The sequence below is a fragment of the Solanum verrucosum genome, unplaced genomic scaffold (genome assembly GCF_900185275.1).
Source record: "Solanum verrucosum unplaced genomic scaffold, falcon-dt-bn FXZP01000208.1, whole genome shotgun sequence".
Lineage (NCBI taxonomy): Eukaryota > Viridiplantae > Streptophyta > Magnoliopsida > Solanales > Solanaceae > Solanum > Solanum verrucosum.
In genome coordinates, this window is record NW_026020329.1 from 3,731,901 (window position 1) to 3,756,698 (window position 24,798).

The window sequence follows — 24,798 nt, forward strand, 5'->3', positions numbered from 1 at the left end:
ACTCTTAAAGACCAAGAGAGACTCTATTTGTACCTTTAGATTTTATAGAGTTGAAAGATGGATATGAGCAGACATTTTTAAAAAAATAAAAAATCCTGCAGCACTGATATTATTTGGAAACATGTGCAGGACATATATTTTCTGTTAAAAAATTTAATTATTGTCTTATAAACTATAAAATTATGTTGGTTATATATATATTACTGTCAGAGGTGGAGCTAGATGGAGTTTGTGGGTTCAGACGAATTCATTATTTTTTTTTATAGATTATGTATTAATACTAAATAATTAAATAAATACTTCATATGTCCCCAGTTACTTGTCCACTTTTGAATTGACACATATATTAAGAAAATAATGATTGACATAATGAGTAATTTTACCCTATTAATTATGAAGTGAGTGAATTAAAAAGTTAAGAGTTTCAAGAAGTTCTATATTTTTCAAAATAATTAATTGAAGGTATAATAAGTAAAAGAAAATTGTCTTTTCTTGATTTGTCAAAATGGATAAGTAATTAGGGACAATTAAGAAAAGAAAAATGAACAAGTAATTAAGAACAAAGAGAATATATTTATATTAACTTGTGAACTCCCTAACAAATTGATTGGAAACGGTGAAAATATCTTTTGCACTAATATTGTGGGTTTAAACAACACTATCAATCTTCTGTCTTACAATTTAAAGGCCCAAATTTCTAATACTGACTCGGCTCTGATTACTGTTGTACGGGGGAGAATACTCTTCTTTTTATTTTAGTCCTGAATCATGTGATTTATTTTATTTTCTTTTTTGTCTCTTTTCACCTCTAATTATTTTTTTTATGACTTTTTGAGTCCTCACGCATTTTGGTAAATTTTAAGAACTTGACATGTCACTAATAATGTCTCGAAAAAAGTGGTAATGTTATCTCAAAGTACACTCATATATATTTGAGTCTTCGACAGAGTTCAAATTTTGAAGCTAAAATAATTTAATTTTGATCATAAATTTGTGTAACTATGATTAATATAATAAATAATTATTCCTTTATTTACTTTTAAAAAGTTGTCAATTCCACAACTCTAGCTAAAAATTATCTCATTCACAAATATATCTAAAATTTCTCCCCTTTCTTATTAGTGCAAGTTTTTTTTTAACTATTAGGAGAATTCTGTTGCTATTTTGCTTTTAAAATTCTTTTAAACTCTAAGTTACATAGCCAAAAAAAAAAAAAAAAAACATCAACACGAATATTTTTTAAAATTTAGAATTTGTAAATATTCTTTTTTACTTTTATAGCATCATACATTGATTGTTAGCTACAAGAAAGTGCTAAAATTATAACTATTCTCTATGTTTGATTGGAATATAAATAATTACGGGAAAAATCATAACTGTAAGAAAAAATCTGTTATAAAAAAATAAAGAGCTCCTAATAAAAATGAAAAAGAGTGAATTTTTTTAAATAAATATGTGAATGAGATCATTTTCAGCTTTGACAACTTTTTTAGTGTAAATAAATGAATAATTATTTGTTATTTTGATCATATTTAGGACCTTGATTTAAATACATAAATCTTAATCTTTAATTTTTAATTACGACATGTGGCTTCCATCCAAGTAGAAACTTGGAAAAATGAAAAGAATGAGTAATGGAGAGGAGCCTCATCCAAAACTTTATATTAAGTTAAATTAATACGCTCAAATTGGGACAGAAATAATACTAGGATCATTTCCAAGTTTGGCTAAAATAAATTATTCATTTGTAAAATTAAAATGATGTTTGATTTACAATTTAGAAATGTATATAACTTATAATACATGCATATAAATTATAAAAGAATTATATTGGTCTATTATCTTATGTAGAGTTAAGTTAGACATGAAATAACTAATATGTCACCGTTCTTAAAAATAAATTATTATTTTTGGTTAAAATAAATATAATTATAAAAGGGAAAACTGTATGAAATAGCAAATTATTAATTCAAATTAAATGTTATAGCCATAATTTATTTTAATTGTAATTCGCAGCAAACATTTCCTTTTTTTGTCATCTGATTCGGTATACAATTAGCCATTTTCGGTATACAATTAGCCATTTTATACATTTCGGTATAAAATGTATAAAATGCGTTTGTGTTTGTATAAAGTGAGAGAAAAGTGTATATACAAATACAAATACATATATTTTCGTCCTATATACTTATAATTATACAAATACATGTCTTATTATACAAATTACAATGTATAAATGAATTTATACAAAACTGAACAATTTATATAAAATTAGATGTTTGTAGCGAATTATACAAATCAAAAGCTCCATAGCAAACATAAAATTTGCTATGGAGCGCAATTATGCAAACTATAGGTATAACATACAAATATGATTTTTATGTTTGTTATATGTGAAAGTTACACATAATAAAATTATTAGGAGTTTAGACTAATGGTGTATCACCATGTTCCCTTGAAATAACTACTCGATTTCCCAATTTTCTCAACCATAATTTGCATTCAAGTACTATTTCCTTCGTTTTTTTTAATTATTCTGATTATCAAAAATATTTATTCAATTATTTGTCAATTTACAAATTTTTATTCTCTTTAGAGTAAATTTTAGGTTTAGCAAACATAAAAATCATATTTGTATGATATAACTATAGCTTCTATAATTGCGCTCCATAGCAAACTTTATGTTTGCTATGATCTGTATATTACAGTATACATATACATAAAAATTTGTATTTATATATTTCGGTATACTTATACATAAAAATTTGTCATGTCTTGATTTGTATATTTCGGTAATCTGTATATTGATTTGTATACAAACTAAAATATAGTAATTGTATATAAATAAAATTACTACATATATACATAGAGAGATTATACAAACATGTCTTGTTATGTATAACTATGGAAAATATACAAACAACAAATTGAATCTGTAAAAATAAACTAAAACATAGTAATTGTATATAAACAAAATTACTACTTATATACATAAAGAGATTATACAGACATGTCTTGTTATGTATAACTATGACACATATACAAACAACAAATTATATACAAACAAATGCTATATATATAGAATTAATTTTTATACAACACATATTTGTATAAAGGGAATTCGCATATACAAATATACCTTCCGAGTGGGATCCCGCCAGATGGCAAAAAACATGGATGTTTGCTGTGAATTACAAATAAAACAAACTATGGCTATAACATTTAATTTGAATTAATAGTTTGCTATTTCATACCATTTTTCCTTCTCTTCATTCCAATTTATGTGATACTTAATAAAATTTAAGATTCAAACAAGTCATTATTTACAACAATTTTGCCATATATCTTTTTAATATATTGAATTATCAATTATTGTGATATGTGAATCATAGTACTTTTATGTAATTTTCAAATATGGAAACAAAATAATCAAAAAACTTAACATTCCATACCAAAATTGACGGTCATAATTAAATTATATGACTCTCAAAATTTGAACGATGACACATAAATTAGGATAGAGGGAAACTTTTTTTTTCATCTTTCTCTTAAAATTAATTCTTTTTTAAAATATAAATATTGTAGAGTTTAAAAAAAATTCATTCGTTGTTAATTTTGATATTAATAGACAGGCACACAATATTAAAAAAAGAAGCTAAAAGATAAAGGATTAATAATAACATCACTTTTATTTATTATTTTATGAAGAGTATAAAAGAAAATAAGTAATATGAATAGGAGGAAGTACATATTATATAGAGGGAAATCATTTTTTGCATAAATATGGAGTAGCCTTGGAAACTGATTTTACCAATATCTTATTTAATGCTATTTTTGTTATTATTATTTGAACCCTAATAATGTAGTATTGATCATATGGTTGGAGGGTGAGCTTTTAATGTTTGATAAATGGTAACAATAATATCAGAATATTGTATACATACCTTTTTAATATTTTTTATTTGTCACTTTTTAGTATATAAAAGAAAATTATTTAATTTTCAAATTAAGACTATAAATTAAGTATCAATTATTTTTTATGATAATTGTGATAATATGCAATCATTTTTTAAAAATTGTTACCCCTCTTCAGGATCTTCCACCATTGCTTTTTTGGTGACTCGAACTCACCAAAAATGCTTACCATTTAAATAATTCTCTTTCGTCAATAATATGCAATTATTATTTTCCAAAGGGCGTGTAAAATCTAAATTGGATAAGTGAATGGAGAAAGTAATAGTTCCATAAGTTACGGATAATTATAAGTTGTTAGGGGTCATTTGGTATGGGGATGGGGTAGATAAAGTTATCCATGAATTGGGATATCTTGTGCGATTAGTTATCTCATCACATATATATAGAATAACTTACCCCATTATTATAGTACAAATGGTGAAATAAATAATTTTGGAATTAACTAATATGCTTAATCAAACGCAAGATAAAATAATCATTCATTTTATCTCTATATTATTATCCATTATCTCTCACACCAAATGACACCTTAGTATTGACTTTGCGTTGTTTATATATATATATATATCCAATTAAGATTTATGTCATACATATTTGAAAAACTCAAATAATATACTATAACTATAACTATTATTATTATTATTATTATTATTAGTATTATTGTTATCATCATCATCATTGTGTTAGAATATCATGTGATTCTTCTCCTGTCATATATAATATATTGTTGCTGCTAGGGTCATTCTGTATACATTTGTCTGGTTTTGAACTCACAACCCTCACCCAACAATTGATACATTTAACCATCTGAGTTGCACGTCATTTACATTAAGAAATATCACTGTATAATATATATATCTTTTGTGTTTTTTTGTCACTTAATTATATATATGTATATCTTTAATAAATTTTTCTGATGAAGTCATGTCTCATGAAGCAGAATATTGCAGAAAAAGATAAAGAGAAGATTATTATTTTTTAAGGGATCAAATATAATGAATGGAAATTCTTTTATTTGTAGAAAAACTAATGTAATCCTAAAGTAACTAACTAGAAATTTATCATAATAAAAATATATTTATAACATTAATAATAGTTTAAAACTCTAAATTTGACTACAACGATTTTATATAATTATTTATTACTAAGAATAATATGTAAAAGAAGTAATATACTCTTTAAAATGAATAAGGAAAAAATAATAATCTATTTTTAGTAAAGGAATGATCAAAAGTATAAATTATTTTATTTGATTTCTTAAGCATCCATCGTTTCTATTATATATATATATATATATATAATTGTGAAAATATGTATTACTTTTCATAGTTGAAAAAGAACTATATAAAATTTGATTTTATTACCTTATCCATCCATCTTTCTGTTTTTTTTTCAAAGAAAAGAATGATAATACAATCCATTGTATTATTATCATAAATAATTTTATCATCTCAAAATAACTAAAAAAAACTAACAATTTGTTCACTCATTTAATTTTATTATAAAAAAAAAGGTTGACAACTACAGAAGAATAACATCAGAAAGCTTAAATATGAGAGTAAACAAGAAAGTATGGATGGATTCTAAGCTTATCAAAAGTCTCATTTTAAATAGAGTTTGGATATGTCTTTTTTAAAAATAATTGCTAAAACAAATATTATATACTACATATAAGTTAAATCAATTATAACTATGATAAAAAAAATATGTAAAATATCTAAATTAGTGTGTTATTGCTAGTTTTCATCAAACTTTATTTTTTTGCACGCCATTTCAGTTACTTTTCTTTTTTCACACGTCATTTAAGTTCCAAACTCTCATTTTAATTGACAATAAATGTCAACTCTATATCAAGTAGTTAAATCTTTCGCCATTAATATTTATACATATGTTATAAGTAATTTTAGTCAATATCAAAATTAAATACTATATAATGGCTTAGTCATAAGAGTCAAAAATCAAAACATATTAATTTCAATTACAACATGAAACGCTTTAACCTCTTGTTGTTGTTTACCTTTGTTCTTTTCCTTGTAAGTACATCAATAACAATCGAAGCCATTCGAGTCGAGAATCTTTCAATCAAATCAATGAAAACTAAAGAGATTTTCCGATCTTTATCAGAGTTGAGAACTTCAGAAAATTTTAGATCATCGTTGAGAGAAGTTCCTACGGGACCAGATCCACTGCACCATCGTACCCCTCCAAAGCTCTAAATTTAATACAACAAGAAGTTAGCCTTCAAGGAAACAAAGAAGTAATTAAGAATTCGCATTTATTTCACTAGTTTAAGTGTTTATTTACATGTTATTGTTGTATTACATGTGAACTTTATAAAATGCGAGTCACTTATAATATTATATGATTTTTTCATAGCTTTTTAATTTTACTTGATTATTTTTTGAAAGCATTACTAATATTTACGTAACTAATACTTATAGTATTAATATCTGCAAAATTAATACTTGTATTACTGACACATTTATTTAATTTTGTTGCATGATTTGAAATATAGTTAAGAGAATTTGATATGAATTATATGATTTGCTTTATGGTATATAAGCATTGAGTATCAACAGCCACGGCTCACCAAATTTACATCATGGCATGAGTTTTTTTTAGCTAGCAAACACAGATATACAGGGGTGGGCCCACGTGGTCTTCAGCAGTTCATCCGAATACCCTCGGTAAAAAATTACACTATATATGGTAAATTTTATGAATTTATGTAGATATAATAATTTTGATCCTCTTAATGAACAAGAAGTAAGTCGTAGTGTAGTGGTAGATATCATTTTAAATTGTCCCTCATGTCCAAGGTTTGATTCCCATTGTGGTAGCTTTATTTTTTTTTTACCTTCTCTTCATTTAGTTTCAGGACCATCTTTCACTTTTTTGTTTTTTTCTTTAAAAAAAGAGAGTAGATTTTTAAATCCAAAAAAATTCAAAACGTTCTAAAAGATCTCTGCTAACGGAACTAACTTTTTGTACTTATAAACTATATACTAGTACTTCCTTGGAATTGTATTTTATTGGCTTATTCACACGTTTCAAAACCCTTGAATGAAAATTCTAAATTCGCCACTACAGATATAACAAATAATATAAGTGCTATTATATCATTGTAACCACTTAATAATAAAGTATGTGTGTGTATATTTGGCGCATTTGAAATCTTTGAGAAAAATAATAAAGGGGACAACAAACAAAAAAAGAGCATATATATTATATTTATGTTTACCTCTTTTTCTTTCTTATTAATTAATTATACTTATCCATCTCCAATCTTGCGTATGTCATTTACACACTTTTTTACATCCATGTGCGGGGTTGGAATTGGAAAAGTAATTGAATCAAAGAATCGGATTCACTCTGATATATGTCGAAGCCAGCCTGTGGAAAGAGTTGGGCAAAGGTAGCCCTCAATCACTTACTAACTTATTCGGTAAATTAGCAAGCAAGAGGTCAATCCTTAGAAATTTGATTTCCAAGATAAACCATTTGAATGCTACTAAACGACGTGAATAGTCTATTTGAACAGGACACATGCATCACACGTAAGAAAGACGCTGAAAGACTTACCATGAATTTGTCTGTTTCTTTTTACTTGCCACAATTGATTTTATTATTAAAAGTCATCTTAATTAATTGTTGAAGTTTAAATTGGCTAAGAATAATTTAAAATCTAGATATTTGAAAACTACATAAAAATACTATATATTGCAATTCTTTTCATATCAATATAATGAAAAAATATATTTAAGATATTGATCATAAGATATATAATTTGACTTTTAAAAAATAAAATATGACAAATAAAAAGAAACTAAGTAAGTAATACTAATTTCAGTGTATCATAAAATTTGTTACTTGACTATGGCTATGTTCACTTGATTGATGCAATTTCCAAAAACGTCATATAATAGTTTTGTACAAGACAAAGCTTACATACATTTTAATATCAATAAAAAGTAATCTTGGCCTATTTTCCATAAAATATTGTCAGAATATCTTGGTCCATTCTAAGAATGATAACAATAATTTTTGCATAATTATATTACTCTTTTGTCCACTTATGGTAAGAAAATCCCCTTCATTATTGGTGGCTTACCTTATTTTATTAGATTTTATCGAATATATTATTATTGTGATAAAATATGGACCAATTAATTGAACATATGATTAAAGAAAAATTGTTAAATATATTGCTAATATAAACATCAACAAATTGGGGGGGAGGGGGGCATAACCTCTCTTTTTTAAAATAAAGTTGGATGAAGACCAAAAAAAAACTGTGAAAGAGATGATGATGAAAAGGAGATTTTGGAAATGGATGAATTTAATATGAGATTAACTCTTAACTCACAATGATTTATTTAAAAATAAATAAAAAATAATAATAGTAAGTCGCTTAAATATTAATGACTTAATTTTATTTTTTATTAAAATAGGAAAACGGGCATTTAAATAGTCGTTATTAATTTAGATAAGTTGCTCTATGTCTAACGACTCGATAATGTGAAAAAGTATAAGCCTGTTTATGTATTTTAGATAAGAAAAATGACCTTTTCATAATTCCAGATAAGATTATATTATCTTCATTCATAGAATAATTTTCTGCCAGAAATGTGCTCAGTTGCATTTAACCCTATGTCATTTTTCATATTTCCCTATTTTAATTTATTTGTCAGAGTTTAGCTTGATAAAAAAAATAAATTAAGGAAGTGAAAAATATTTTTGAATCTTGTTTTCTAAATTAAAGATAAAATATTGTATCAAAATATTTTTTAATTATTTGATCTTAAATATATTTATGTTAGAAAGTTGAAATTAAAAAATTATCAAAAAAAGTAATAATATTATTTTATAAATAAACAAAAGTAATACAAACAAACTGAAACCCCGAAAGTATTATTTACGCTTTGACGTTTTAGACTTGTATGGATTTATTTATTGTATGAAAATGAGTTATTAGTAGGGTAATAATTTACTCATTCCCAAGTAGAGCCGTCAATATGGGCTAGGCCCGTTAGGCTGGTCTGGTCTAACCCGTGATTTGATAGGGTTGAGCTACGATTTTTAGCCCATTTAAGAAAAAGGTTTTCTAACCCAGCCCGAATAAGCTTGCCGCTTTGTGGGGCTTGAGAAATATGGATAGGGCCGGCCCGTGGGCCAAAAAAAATTAATTAAAAAATAAAAATAAAATAGAGTATTAAAAATAACAAGAGTGTAAACTCAAAATTTGTTTAAAGTTTGAAATATTACAATTTAAATACAAATTATGTTTATAAAATATGTACTACATAAAATAAAAATTCCCTAAAATTTCTAGGAAATCACTACATAGGTCACGGGCTATGGAATATTGTCATAGTTTTTGTGTATTTATTATGATCATTGGAAAATAATTAGGTTAATATTTGGGAAACTTACATAAATATACTATAATAAAAAAATATTTACCATTTATAGCAATAATTTTTTTTTTCACTCGAGCTGTCTGTAACATCCGGTAAGTTGAAATAACTATGAAAAGACTTGAAATTGGAAATAGTCATTTTTGGAATAAAATTCAAAATCTGGAAATTTGGTGAAGTGTGGGAAATCAGTGAGTTTTGGCCAACTTTGAGCAGTCATAACTCCTAGCTCAGAATGAGTTAGGAGTAGTTCCAGTTATATTTGGAAAGCCCTTGGAATGATCTTTCCAACTCCACCGAGTTTGCTCGATTCCGAGTTCGTATGAGCGAGTTATGCCCTTTGAAAGTTGGACAGTTGGCAGGGAATCCGTCCGAAAATTTTAAGGGCATTTTGGTCTTTTCCCTAGCCATTTCTTTTGGGGTTATATTGTTGTGTTAGGCTGATTTTTGGATCATTTGGTCCCATTTTAAAGAGTGAGAGCTAGGGCTTGAGAATGAAGAGGAGAAGAAGAAGAAAAGAAGAGGAGAAGAAGAGGAGAAAGAGGAGATCAAGCAAGTTTACGTCGTGGATATCGTCGGGGGTGATCCCCACTAGGTATGTGAGTTCATAGTGTTGGTTGGTTCTTTCCCCCACACGCCAAACTCATTTTTATTATTGAGAAAAGATTGGTTGTGTTGTTGAAGTTGTTGGTTGTTGTTGATGTTGTTAATTGATTGTGTTGAAGTTCTTGTTGATTTGGGACATGTTTCCGGTTGTGTTGTGAGTTGAAATCTATTGTATGTTGAGGGGTTTATGATTCTAAGTGTTTGGGGATGGATCCATTGAAGTTAAGGAGGTTTAGAGTTGAAAAAATGAAGGAGAAGAGTCGGATTTTTGGGGGAAAAGGCCGGGGCGTCGCGCCAGCCAAAGCGTCCTAACAGGGGTTCTGAGGTTTTACCCTTGGCGTGACACGTCTCTCAGAGCGCCAGCGGGCCCCTTCTGAGCTTCGAGGACTGGCGCTCCGCGCCTTCAGAGCGCCAAGAATGCCAAGGTTCCCCATTCCTTCCCCACTTTCTCATAGGTATTATACCTATGTTTCCTAGTTGTTTCCAACACTCCAAAGTACTTCTAAACGTCAAGAACTCATCCAAAAACGTGTGATCATACACCTTGAATCCATAATCCAATTCAAGGCGAGTTAGTATCAAGTTAAAGTGAAGTTAGAGTCAAGTCAAGCAAAGTTAAGAGGTAAGTTCAAGCAAGTCTCTAAAGCTTTTCAAGAGCCGTTATTAAACGTTTTACCTTCGTTTTAAGGTTCAAGTTTCAAGTCGAGTAAAGAGTATAGTGTTCAAGCCAAGTGAAGAGTCTCAAGTTTCAAGCTAAGTCAAGAGCATAAAGTCGAGTCCATTTCTCAAAAATTATTAGGGAACTACGTATTTCTCGAAGAAGTTTCTAAATGTTTTTGTTTTACATTTGAGTAAGAAAGGAACTATGATTTCAAAAGAGCCTTTAGGCTAGTTTTCAAGAAAAAGGAACATTGATTCCAAGTGAGCCTTTGGGCTAGATTTTGAGCAATTATCTCAAACTAAAGAAAGATGTGTTTAAAACACTTATGAGCTAAAGTATATTTTTGGGAGTAGTCTTAAGCACCGAGTTGGGGACACGAGTTCATATTAACTCAACTCTCCATAAGAACCATGCGGCCAACATGGGATTTTCTCGGGTCATACTTTTTAGATGATCACGAAAGTTAAGCTACTGGATCCACTTAGTAAAGATAGCTTCTTATATCACGGCCAGGTATATGATGGTCCTTGGGTAACGTGAGGTAAAACGTTGTACCACCACTAGGGCTCATAGTGGTGGTTTTCGGTTAAAGAATCTCCCACTAAAGTTATATTACTTTTATATAAGTAAAGTTGAGTTGTTATTGTTTTATCATTAACGAGCTAAGTTATTTACACTATTTTGCAAGCTTTATATATTGAATGTGTCTTAATGCTTTATATATTGAGTTCAGTTATTCATAAGTCAAACAGAGCCAAGCTAAGTGTTCTCTTGTACTCTTTTCAAGCTTAAGTTGCGGTTTAGCTTTCCATCTCGCATACTCGTACATTCAATGTACTGATGCCAGTTGGCCTGCATCTTATGACGATGCAGATACAGGTACCCCAGATCAGCATCCTGCACGTCGTTGATCCAGCTGAGCACTCCAGAGTCAGTGGTGAGCCTCCTTGCATTTTGGAGGACTCAATTATTTTGTGTTCTTAGTTTTGTTTTATTAGGGTGTTGTGGGGCCTGTCCCAACATCCATCTCAGTATTTTAGAGGCTTCATAGACAGACAGTCAGTCAGTTAGTTTTGAGTTTCTCATCTATGTATATATGTAAATATCCTATTTTGAGGTTCGAGTTGCCTTTGTGGCCAGATTTTATAAGTTAAGTTGTTTTGTAACCTTGCGTTTGCATTGAGTTATTCTGTTGAGGTTTTCGATGAGTTAAGAAAGCCAGGCCAAGGGTTCGCTTGGAGCCAGAAATGGTCTTCGGGTGCCGGTCTCGCCCAGGGTGTAGGTTCGGGGCGTGACACTATCACGACCTAGACCATCGTGATTGGAACCACACTAACCCTCCGGTGGGAGAACCTCTACTACAACCCAAACCAAGCAACTAAACCAAAAACTAAAGCATTTAAGTTACGGAAGCAAGTTAAATAGCTAAGACTGAAGTTCCCATAAACTTCCAAAAGATCTAACAACTAAACAATGCGAAAAATACACCTAGAACCTGAAAGTCAATGTACCAAAACATCTAAAGTTCAACAAGTCTAAACAAGAAGGGATACAACCCTAAACTAACGAACTAAGAACTAACTAGAAAAGTCTAAGTCTGGAATGTGGACATAGACGGAAGGAGAACTCATGGCAGCTTGGAAGAACTGGCTCACACTTGAATTTGAACGATGATCACTGATCTTCTAAGAGAGGTATGTCAATAGCCGCTTGAAGATGCCCTGTACTCAACAAAGAAAGAGCAAGTGCAGTATCAGTACACAACCACAGTGTACTAGTAGGATCACACGACTATCTCACTAAGTGCAACATACATAAGTCAATACAACAATATAATCATATGCATAATATCGAACATATACAATATCATCATCATTTAAGAACAACAAACAACTTCACATTTCTCAAGATATACAATTATGACAAGTCATTGGTCCTCTCATGGATCCCAAACCCAAACAGTTAACATGCCAAAATGTGGTACCCGATCCAATGATTATGTCAGAACATGGTAACCAATCCTATAATTATGTCGGAACGTGACAACCGATCTAAGTTAGTGTGTCGGAATGCAACACTCGATCCATTCAACAAGCCCCAATCACAATAATAAAGTACATTCTCATAATCATACAATCAAGTCATGATTCATGACATTCATCATTCATATATCCTCATTTACAACAAGTGTGATCAATAATGCAACATCCGCATACATACATGTATTATAATGAAGCAAGATAAACATATATCACACAATCATAGAATCACAACCATCACCTACCTCGAAACAAGCTTGAAACCTAAGAAACTTGATCCTTCCCTTTTTGGATTCATTCCGCTTGTTCTTGGTCTACAAACAATCAATATAATACGGGAATCAATAAACAATCACTAATTACCCAAATTACTAACAATCCTATGCACCATAGATCAAACCAATGATTCCAAGTATCCAAATTAGGGTTGTTTCCACCATAGATTCCAGATCAAAACCCTTCCCCCATCGATATTTACCCATTAGATTACGTTCTACAGATCGAAAAATGGATTTGGTGAGTTAAAATCTTACCTTTAGCCTCAAGAATGGTGAAACGGTCAAGAACTCGTATGGGGTCGTCTCCTAGCTCTCAAAGTAAAAAATTGCAGAATAAAATATTTTTGGGGTTTATTTATGACCTTAAGTCGCGTTTGGCCCGCCATAGCGGCCCTCACCCCGCTATAGCGACCCCGCCAGAGCGACCAAAACTACCGTCAAAGCGGCTTGCACGAAACAGTGAGCTATTTAAAGATTCCAAAACCCCCACTTCACAATACACCTTCAACCAACGACGCTCAGAAAATACCGTCCACACTAAGATCGATTCGGGGAGTTCTACTCACCGGAATTCAATTTCATAAAGTCGTACGAATTCCTTAACGACTTATCTAACTACTCATGTAATCAAAATCATAAATAAGTCACCCGATTGCCACCAGATTTCCCTACACCTTAATGACTTCGATTTCATCCAAATCTGGACTAGGTTGGAAAATTCCAAGTTACTACGAAAAAGTTTTCCGGCCCAAAAATTTTCCCCATTGGCTTTTCCATAAAGATGGAACCCGGTCGTTACATGAACACTTTTAATACATTTATAATACAGTTTTAATACATGTTGCAAATAACAATTTATTATTTACATATAATACAAGTTCTATTGATGGATAATACATTTATCACACATTTTAATACACTTACAATATAATGTGTCAATTTCTTACCAACAAGCATAATATATTTTTAAAAAACAGTTAAAATAAATATATATTGCATACATAATTCACTTTTAATACAAATTACAGATTTAACATAGTATTGATATGTATTGCTATAAATGGTAATAAATAAAAATTATCGCTAAAAACATAAATTATTTATTAAAAGGTACAAATCCAAGTAATTTTTTCTTAATATTTCTATTTAGCTATTTACGCTTTTACTTGAAATCAAACTTAATATATTATAAAGATAATTTTATTTGTGGATTTGATTAATAATTAGTAACACTAACACCATGTTATATTGTGTTGTTAATATTTATGATAATATTTTTAAATTATAATTAATTTAAAAAATTATAAAAAATATACTTTTGAGAAAAGAGAATTGGCCCGGCAAAGCCCGTAGTCCACGTACTTGTGGATTGGGCCGACCATATTCTAGCCCACACTAAAATGGGCTAGCCAGACCTGACCCGTCTCCGAATGGGGTGGATCAGTTCATATTGGCAGCTCTATTCCCGATGTTTAGCGTTACACCTTAAGCAATTTGATTGCTTTTATTTTTCTATCTCATGTATTAAAACTAGACACCATATTACCCTTCAAATTGCTAGGCAGGCATGTTGACCTCCTGTCTGGTTAAGCTGCTTCAATTGCCTCTTATAATATATATATATATACTAGATGTTTATTGGCCGTGCTGAGGACGGGCCCGACATGTGATTTTGAGTACTTTTTACATGTTTGGATCCAAATTACGGAGATGCACCAAGGAAATATTATGAACTTGTTGATCTTGAATAGACAAAAATGAAATTACAAATTTACTGGTCTTGATTGATGTTGCAATCAGACTAATCAAGCTAGAAATGTAAATTTTCTAGAGGAACAAATCCAATTAAATAAAGAATCTCAGTAAACCGCTACACTCCTTAAGTGGTGTAAAATATATTCCAAACGAAATCGAGCACTCAAAACAGAGCCTTATTCCGCTAAACAGTTTTCTCCATCATTTAGCTTTTACCAATCTGCAACCAAAAGTTTACAGCCTTGAGTGCATATAGTCAGGTAAATGGTTGACAAATATCTTTGGAACAACTTTTAGTAAAATCAACAAGTGCAATGATAAAATAGCTTTCATAATTACAAGTATATATCTCCCTAAATATTCTGAAGAACACAATAACTTATTTGATGATACAACTTTAATTGTATTCTTATCTTTATTTTCTCTATTTGATCAACTTGTATTTAACCGACTTGATATTTTAGAAAGACAAAACAAAATTAAAAATAATAATAATAATTCTGCACAAACTACAAATGGCTCAAATAGCAGAGGAAATAAGAATAAAATCAATAGCATTTTGATCACAATGATAGCTCATACTTGTATATATTTTTAGTTAGAATGCCAGCTCTAGTAGAATTAATTACCTAAATGGTCGTTCAAGTTCACCCAATTACGCACTTCTTCTTAATTGGAGTAAACTCACTCAGCTATTACATTGTTTTTCTTTTAAAAAAATCATAATAGCTATGAAAATCTCTTTCATAAAACAGAAGGATGAGTTGACATTTTTTGGTTCATTTCCTAGGTGATTTAGGAAAAGATCTTTTTAAGTAAGTTAATCGATCCACAAACCCATATTCTAATTGACAGTCCATACTAGAATGTTTGATGCAAAAGCTAGTGGTATATTTATAGAGAGGAAAATAAGGAAATTTAAAGCACACATAAGAAGGCACATTATGAAAAAAGAAACAGCATGGTCATGGCCATGGAAGAAGAGACGGAAGTAAACAAAAATCCATAATCGATTTAATTTACTGAAAATATAGCAGAAATAAAAGCAGAAAAATTCAATGAAAGGTGATCAATGATGAAAATAGACACAATCTTAATCTCAGCAAACAACAATCTAATTGAGGAGAAGAGATCAATTATAGAAATGAAAAGTCAAAAAAGAAAAACAGAAATGATGAGGGAGAGTTCCTGAATAGAGGCCACATGTCCATACATTGATGCGGTGGCTCTTGAATTTTACTACAAATGACACGTTGAAATTTTATCTAGCCTGAAAACTCTGAATTACCCTTATATTAGAATATATTGTCTTTAAGCATACACGTTGATACCACTTTTAAATCTCATTCTTCTACTATAGTAGAAATATATATATATCTATATTATCTTAAAAAACATGAACTCCTAACTTGAATGTTAAATTACTATAATATTCTTAACTTAGGTTCTGACTTTTTCGATGAGTTGTGACTTTTCTAATAAGTTGTGACTTTTTCGATTATATGTGGCTTTTATGATAAGTTGTGACTTTTTTCGAAGGGTTGTGATTTTTCGATGAGTTGTGACTTTTCCTAAGAATTGTGACTTTTTCAATAAGTTGTGACTTTTCCATAATTTTTTTTATTCTTCTACTCTCTTCTTCTTGCATTTTAAATTTTAAAAGATTTTGTGTGATTAATTGTCATTGAGTGGGTTCGAATAAGGCTGTAAGTGATGCCTTTGCTCTTAGTATATGTTGATTAATGTCGAGTTTGTGATTGGAAAGAAATATTTATTTTTGGTGAAAACAGAAAATGTACATTTTTGTCGGTGTATTACTTGTGCCATTAGTTGTATGACAGCCTGGTGCTGCCTTTTTTTGCAATAATTTTATCATATCAAAATTAAATCATTTGCTAATAGTGGTCCATTTGTAAGTTGCTAAGTGCATGGTTGTGGTGTTAACTCCCCTTTGATGATATGCTTCAATGTTCTATCAACAATAGAAGAATTAAGCAAAAAAGGAGAAATTTTATCTTGAGTATTACAGGAAACGTGTATGGCCTTTCCCTTCACTCAATATTTTTATGGTGTCTCTACATTGCATTTTGTACATTCACCTTTTCTCTTCTTTTTAACAATTTGTGAAGAAACACACCGTCTTTATTATTGTCAAAATGTGGTTGTCTTTACCTCCCCTTTTGATAGTGATCTTTGATGTTTGAGTGAATTGCCTTGTTTTTTTTTCTCAGAATTGTTGACTGATGAACTTCTCGATTGGCACTACGAAAGGCCATCAATTTGCATAATATTTGCATTAGTATGTAATGTTGCAATATATGAATTTAACACGATGTAGTCTAAATTCATTTGTTTTTTTAACAATTTCTCATGTAATGTAAATATATGCTTCTAAACATCTTTTTCCAAAATTATTAAACTTCTCAAGAGTTAGAGAATTGTCACAATTTGCTTTTTTGATGCTCAAGACAAAAAAATAATTTTATTTATCAATGTTGCTTATGTGATTTATAATGTTAGAAAGTTTGCTTCAAAAATAGTTATTACTATATAAACATTACCCTTTTATTTTACTTATTTACTATTTCTTAATATTACAGTATTTTAGACGAAGATCTTCTAACTTCAAGTTAACAAGATCTTCTAACTTCAAAATATATTATTTTAAATTGTTTCGAGTTCTTTTTTTTTTTAAAAAAATCTCACAAATGTGAAAATATGTGAATATATATGAATCGTTTAAAAACTATCATTTACAAAATAAATTTTATTTTCAATAATATGGAATAAACATTTTCATTTTGTCCCTACACTAAATTAAAATCTAATAACTATATAAAAAATATAGCAACATTACTTAAAAGTCCTATTTATTTATGTAAGTATAATATTTATTAGAAATACAACTATTGCACATTAATTCTTTAGTTATAACATTATAAAATCTCTTAGTTATTACTAATTACTGCAAATGTTATTCACACTCTTTAACATTCTTTAGTTATAAGATTCTAAATTCTCATAGCTATTACATTAATTATTTCTATCTTTCAACTTTTCGTATCGTAATTTTTTACCAATAATTTTTCATATTATTATACAGTCCATGTATATGTGATAACACAGTGTTGTTATTTTTCCTTGGACGAATTATGCTTTATTGAATAAATTGAAAATTGTTTATAAGTATATGAACTACATCTTTGTTGGGTGTAAGATAAACAGTTGATTACATATATGATTTCACAGATATAATATATTCTTTAATTTCAGTTTTTTGTTTTTCCTGTAAAAAAAAAAAGGAAACATTTCTCAGTTAACTATGGATAGTCAGATAACTAGCTTTATTTATTTACACAACCAATTGAGAAGTCAAATATGAGAGTCAACAACAAGAACGTCATTTATTATATTATAACTTATTAAATAAAAATTAATATACAAAAATTAGTTCTAAAAAATAAAATGTAGTTGTTCTCTTCACATGTTCATATGACATTTGAACAGTTTAACGTGAAATACACGTGCAAACATATCTGGTTAGATGACAAAAAAAATACACAACAAATATTGTCTATAAGGTAATATTATTGAGATACAACCAATTACATGATTGAACCTTAGGAAATTGAAATAAATACATGCATTTAACTAATACAAATTTTCATTGACCATCTTCATAGATTCGCGTGGATAAAAGATATATATAATGATCCATATTGAACGTTCACAAAAAATCTGCAATATTATTTTTTGCAAAACTTATTATTCAAATCTTTGCTTAAATAAGCAATACTATTTACTATAACATATATTTTCTGAATTGAAAATCACGTGCAACGCACGTGTCGAAAAACTAGTATATATATATAAGAGAAAATTATAAGAGAATGAGAAAATTATAACTCAATCTTTTTTCATTTAAGCCGTTGATTTTAATTATTGTTCATGTAAGATTTATACTAGATTTGACAAAACTCAGGTTGTCTTGATAATAAGGCCATTAAAAGTAATCGCTTATGCTTCGTTTTTTCTTGGGATCCCAAAATATATATACAACTAAAAAAATAAGGTATTTTTATGAAATTTAGCTTTAGGCGCCCAAACTTGTTGAGATGATCCTGGATAAACTGTTCAATTTACCTCCTATACGTTCTTGATATCCCAGTTTTAACACCACGTTTCTTGAATTATGACCTTTTATAGGCTCATATGATATTTTAGATTTTTTGGTAGATGTTGAATTAGGTTTTGCGCCTAACTTACACTTTAAAAGACAAAAGCTAATTTAACGGAAGAACCAGATAAGGATTATCTAAGTTTTATATCAGGATTTCATTCATTCATCGATGTGGAACGTTCCATTCATCACCCCTCTCATATTCGAATATGAATATTCTTCATTTGGAATTTTATTATCTAATTTGACACGTGTACATTCATGAACCAGGTGGCATTATTTGATTTTTGAGTGAACATGGTGCAAAAGAGGTTTTAAGCTTTGATGAAAAACAATCTCACATTTTTTTTATACATGAACAAATAAATTTGAATTCTTTTTATATTTAACCTCCCTAAAACTAAAATGACAAAGAAGCTTAATTAATTTTTGTTTCCTATTTTATAGTTTGTCATACTCTTCGTAAATAATAAAATTTCACTTTTTCGACATCAAATTAACCATTTTGGTAACTATTAAAAAAAAATGGACACAATTTGTGAATCAGGAAATTAATTAATACTGATATTTAATATGGAATTCTTCTACTATACGTACATATCATATTTGATGCCCGGTAACGTATACTATAGTTTTATTTCAAGTGATATGAAAAATAAAATTACATAAATTAACCGATCTCTAGAGGTCGATATTATTACATATAACAAATAAAGCAAAACTCAAGAATTCCAATCCCTCAACTCCTAACCATCAATCTTGATTCTTTATTTGATTAAGACTCAATCAAACTTCTGGCAAAAGATGGCAAAATAAAAGCTGCTTTATGAATCTGGAAAGAAAAAAAAATGTTAATTATAAAATTGAATAAGAAGATAATATATATATATATAATAATAATAATAATAATAATAATAATAATAATAATAATAAAAGGGAATTAAAAGAATAAATTGTGAGATATAAAATTATTACATCAGTGTTGTAGAACTTGAGAGGTTCTAATTTTGACTTGACATGAGTTGTATCTTTGTCAATTGGATTCACTGGATTCTTAAAGTCAACTTCTGGTCCCTCAGTAGAGCAAAGCATGTAACCAATTACACCACTATAAAAATAAAAGTACAAGAAATATTAGATCGATGTACAATTAAATATCTTTATATCAGTATCGTTTGTCTGAATATCTTTTGGGGTTGCTACAGCGATATGTTATTATAGAAAATATATTCTCTCCGTCTAAATTTATGTGATATAGTTTGATTGGATAAGAAGTTTAAAAAATATGATAAGAATTTGAAATGCTTCAAAACTATACTTAAAAAAGTAACACCTTGAACCTTTTTTTTTTGTCATATAAGTGTGATCCTATATGGGTAAAACGTTGATACTTGATAGTGTCGTTAAATAATTTTCAAATATAATAAAGAAATATATCATATTTTTGTACTAACTAATACTCCCTCCGTTCCATATCAGATAAGCATCTTACTAAAAATAATTGTTTCGTACTTCCTTCGTTCCTTTTTACTTGTTAGTGTTGACTTGACACACCCATTAAGAAAATAATTATTGATATAAATATTTTACCAAACTATCCCTATTAAATGAATGATGTTTAATTAGGTCTTGAAAAAAAGGGTAAAACATGAAAGAAAAAAAAAAGTACTCCTTCCATTCCATATTAATTGAATTTTTGAGGTGTTTTACACCCTTTAAGAAAAGTAGATTAAGACATAAATTGAACATATTTTTTCATTTTTACCCTTATTAATTATTGTCAAACTTATTGAAGTCATCACATTGAAAATCCAAATGAAGAGTAAAATTGGAAGAACACTCTAAAAGTAGTCTTGAAAACTGAACAATTAAGTTAATTTGAAAAATGAAAAATGCCTCAAAAATTCAATTAATATGGAATGGAGGGAGTAATTGTTTTTCTTGAAATGTTAAACATGACAAGTAAAAAATAAAAAAACTACTTTAGGAATAAGTGACAAGTAAAAGTGTACGGAGAGAGTATTATTTAATTATTTACTAAATCAAGATAAAATTAATTAAATTTTTCATATTTTATCCCTACAATTAATATGACATTTTATATGTGAACAATTCCCAATACTAACTTATTTTTGTAGGCATTGACATAAAAAAGGGGCAAAATAGTAAAGTTAATCAATTTATCAACGATTTTTTAATCATCGTGTAAAATAGAAAGTGTCCATTTAATATGGAACTGAGGGAGTAAAAAGAAAGGTATGACACATAAATCAGAATAAATAGAGTGGTACAACATAACCTGAAAATCAATTTTGAAAGAATAGCAGACTATTACAATAAAATTAAGATTGTTATAGAAAAGTCTGACGTTAGATAAACGTAACAAGATAAAGAGAAAGAAAATACATACGTTGGATATGTTGGAACAGTAGTCCAAGCATAGTTAACAGAACCTTTAAAGACTAGTCGACAATTAGCAATAATTTGTTTAATAATATGCATATGAAGCCATATACTTTCAGCTTGTGTGCATATAACTCCTCCTGGCCTAAGAGCTTTGGCTACTGCCTCAAAAAATGGCCTCTCAAATAAATCTTTTGCTGGCCCTGAAAATATGATTTTGAAACAAAACATGAAAATATCGATAAGTTAATGATCAAAAACACATTTAAATTCGTAACTGATAACTTAACTATTCATTGTTTGATTTATCTACCTAAATTGGTCGATATCTATATGTAATTATATTTTAGATGATCTAATATAAATATTTTTTTACATCATTAGTGTATATAAAAGTTAAAATCATTTTATAACCAGATTATTAACCTTGTTATGGTTTATTTAACATTAATTAATTATGTTTGTATTAAATAAAATAAAGTACCAATAGGATCAGAAGAGTCCACAATAATAGCATCATAATACCCTGCTTGTGCAGCCTTTACAAATGCTGCTCCTGAAAAATAAAATCGAACCAAGAATAAATAAATTAACCAAAAAAAAAAGAAGAATAAAACAAATGAAAATAAAGTAATACTAAATTATACTGCCTCCTCCGTTTTAATTTATTTTGTCCTACTTTTTTTTAGTCATTTTCATAAATAAAAATGTTCATTTCTTTTTTTGACAGCTCTTTAATTTTAAATTTCATATGACATATTTTAGATCATAAAATTAAAAAATATTTTGATATATTTATCATATCTTTAATCAAATACCACAAATTTCAATTTTTTTTTTTACTTTCTTGAGTTGTGTCAAATAAAAAAGGAGAAACTACCTAATTAGACAAATATTCTTACCATATTTACTAATTTTCTCTATAGTTTGAAATAACTACATTTTATATGACTAAATAATAATTTCATGCTAAATTTCAAGTCAGATACACCTAGATACATTGTAATAGGAAGAGAGGCAACCGAAAATATGAGTGAGGTGGGCGAGATTTGTCTATATATGTATTTGAGATACATGTGAATCACACTAGGTACACATGACTAGATATATGTATCTGCATGTATCTGGTCTGATTCACATGTATATTTCAAATACATAGGAGAGTCACAAGCGAGATGGGAGGGAGACGAGCAAGATTTGTTTGTGTATCGTAGATATATGTAAATCCACTTGATACAATGTATCTAAAGTAAATTACACCTAATTTTGATACTATGTATCTCGAGATACATATATCTGGACGTATCTAAAAGCACCAAATTCTGATAAGATTCGTAATATCGCAAAGTAGCATGTATCTAAGCAATCATTTTCTAAATTAATGAAATTTTATATATTATCCCATTAAAAAGTAAAACAATCAAATTGAAATGATGAGAGTAATAGTACACATACCATCGCCGAGAACCAGAGCTACACGAGGATCATTAAAATTAGCAGCAAGGTAGGGGAAAAATTTTCTAGACACCTGTATGAAAAAAAAAAAGATTATATTTTATTTTCCTTTCAAAAATGTTTTTTTCAAGTATTAAAAGAAAAAAAAATCACAAAGAGTAAGATTTTTTTAAAAATTATTTTTACTTACATCGACCACCACGTCATCAATCTCAACAATATCTATTTTTTCTATGGTAGAATAACGAAGCACTTCGAATAATGTAAAACCAATTCCTCCACCAATGATCAACACCTATTAAATGGAATCAAACAATATAAATATCAAAAAATATATATATATATAATAATTATTAAAAAATAAGATAAAATAAACTAAAACGAACAGAGTAAATAAACCTTTTTGGGAGTTGGGATTGAACCAAGTGGTAGATGAACAATCATTTCAGTATATGGAAATCCACCATTTTCTGTGTGTTGAATTGCTCCATCCAATGTTAGAACTTTACCATAAGTTGCTGACTGTACACATATTACAATATATAAATAAAAAGTAATTTAATTTACAAATAATAGAGTATTATATATGTTACATATGACATAAAATATATATAGAGATATTTATCAAATATTTATAACATAAGGTTGATTAAATATTACCTCAAATAACATGACATCTTGGTAATCAGACTTCCCTTGAAATAGCAACTTCTCAATTTTTACTGAGAATGCTTCACCTACAAAATTTGATAATGTATGTGAATTAGAATAAGGTGATATGCGTTACACTATTAAAATAAAGTTTTTTTTATATTGCGAATGAGTGGAAAATTTATGTTATAAAATATGATTTTTTTTTTCATTTTTCATTAAATTAGCTCGCTGGAAAAAGTATGATGAGAAATAGATTCTCATTGAAATAGTGAGAGGTTTTCTAATTATTTCGTATGAAAACATTACTATTTTTTCTTTTTTTTCATTGATTCAATCAAAATATCTATGAAAATAATAACTAATATTTTTTTACTGGAAAATCACTTAGTGATTTTTTTAGTAGTGTCACTATTAGAGCACTAGATAAATTTTGAACTAGATTCATTTTTATCAAACACACTCTTAATTTTTTTAATGGCATAATACATAAAATGTGCCCTTTAAGTTGGTTTCAATTGACTGACATCCATGTCCTCCAACATTGGGTATGCACAAGTAGACACTTAAACTATCCGAAAGTTGAGCAAGTAGACACATACGTCCTATGTGGCATCTTACATGCATGACAATTCATGTCCTACATGGCTACCTACGTGTATTATGTCACATAGAACACATATATCTACTTATTTAACTTTTGAATAGTTTAACTACATGTTTGTGTAGACTCAAAGTTGTAGGGCATAGATATATTTTTTGCTTACATTACTTTCGTCACTAAAAATTAAGAAAGACACTCACATGTTTAAAATTTCAAACCAAATATTTTCTTTCATATCAAATACGCCCTTAATTTTTTTAATTAATACCAACCTGGCCATAACGCGCTAAACTCTGAAAACCAACGAGGCTTAATAGAGTTGGAGTTTCCCAATAATAGCTTATTGCCATTGTCATGAATTGTTCCGCCGTTTCGGTGATCGGACTTGCCATTATTGTGGTGGCCGTTGGTGGTGATTGTGATGGCAGAGCCATTTGTGTGAGTAGATATGACTTCCATATTAATTGGAGAATAGAAAGTATGTAATATTATGTTTGGGAGAAAGTAAATATTGTTGTATACTACCTCAAGGTTTCGATGTATTTATAGCAAGTGTTTTGGACATGAAGGAATGGAGATAATATATTAATATATACAACGTGATTATATTGAATCATTGCAGAGGGATTTTTTGGATTTAAAATATATAATTAATGTTGTCTGAATTCAATTATTTGTACAAAAAGATTTTTTGACCTAGGAGCAAACTCCCACCCCAATATGGAATCCAACCAGGACCAGGCTCCCAATCCCAACTCGAGACCCAATACTAAA

The 24,798-nt window shown here is 28.8% G+C and overlaps 1 protein-coding gene across 1 annotated transcript; it reads right to left on the bottom strand.

The window, feature by feature from the left end:
• Positions 1 to 19,446: 19,446 nt before the first annotated feature.
• LOC125836003 (putrescine N-methyltransferase 2) lies at positions 19,447 to 24,534 on the bottom strand. The gene is made up of 9 exons (XM_049515096.1): positions 24,297 to 24,534; positions 23,430 to 23,506; positions 23,169 to 23,291; positions 22,960 to 23,064; positions 22,770 to 22,842; positions 21,799 to 21,870; positions 21,322 to 21,517; positions 19,887 to 20,019; positions 19,447 to 19,743 (listed from the first exon to the last, which is right to left on the bottom strand). Exons 1-9 carry the CDS (start codon positions 24,481 to 24,483, stop codon positions 19,687 to 19,689), a joined length of 1,023 nt encoding a protein of 340 aa, XP_049371053.1. The 5' UTR covers positions 24,484 to 24,534; the 3' UTR covers positions 19,447 to 19,686.
• Between the last annotated feature and the right edge of the window lie 264 nt (positions 24,535 to 24,798).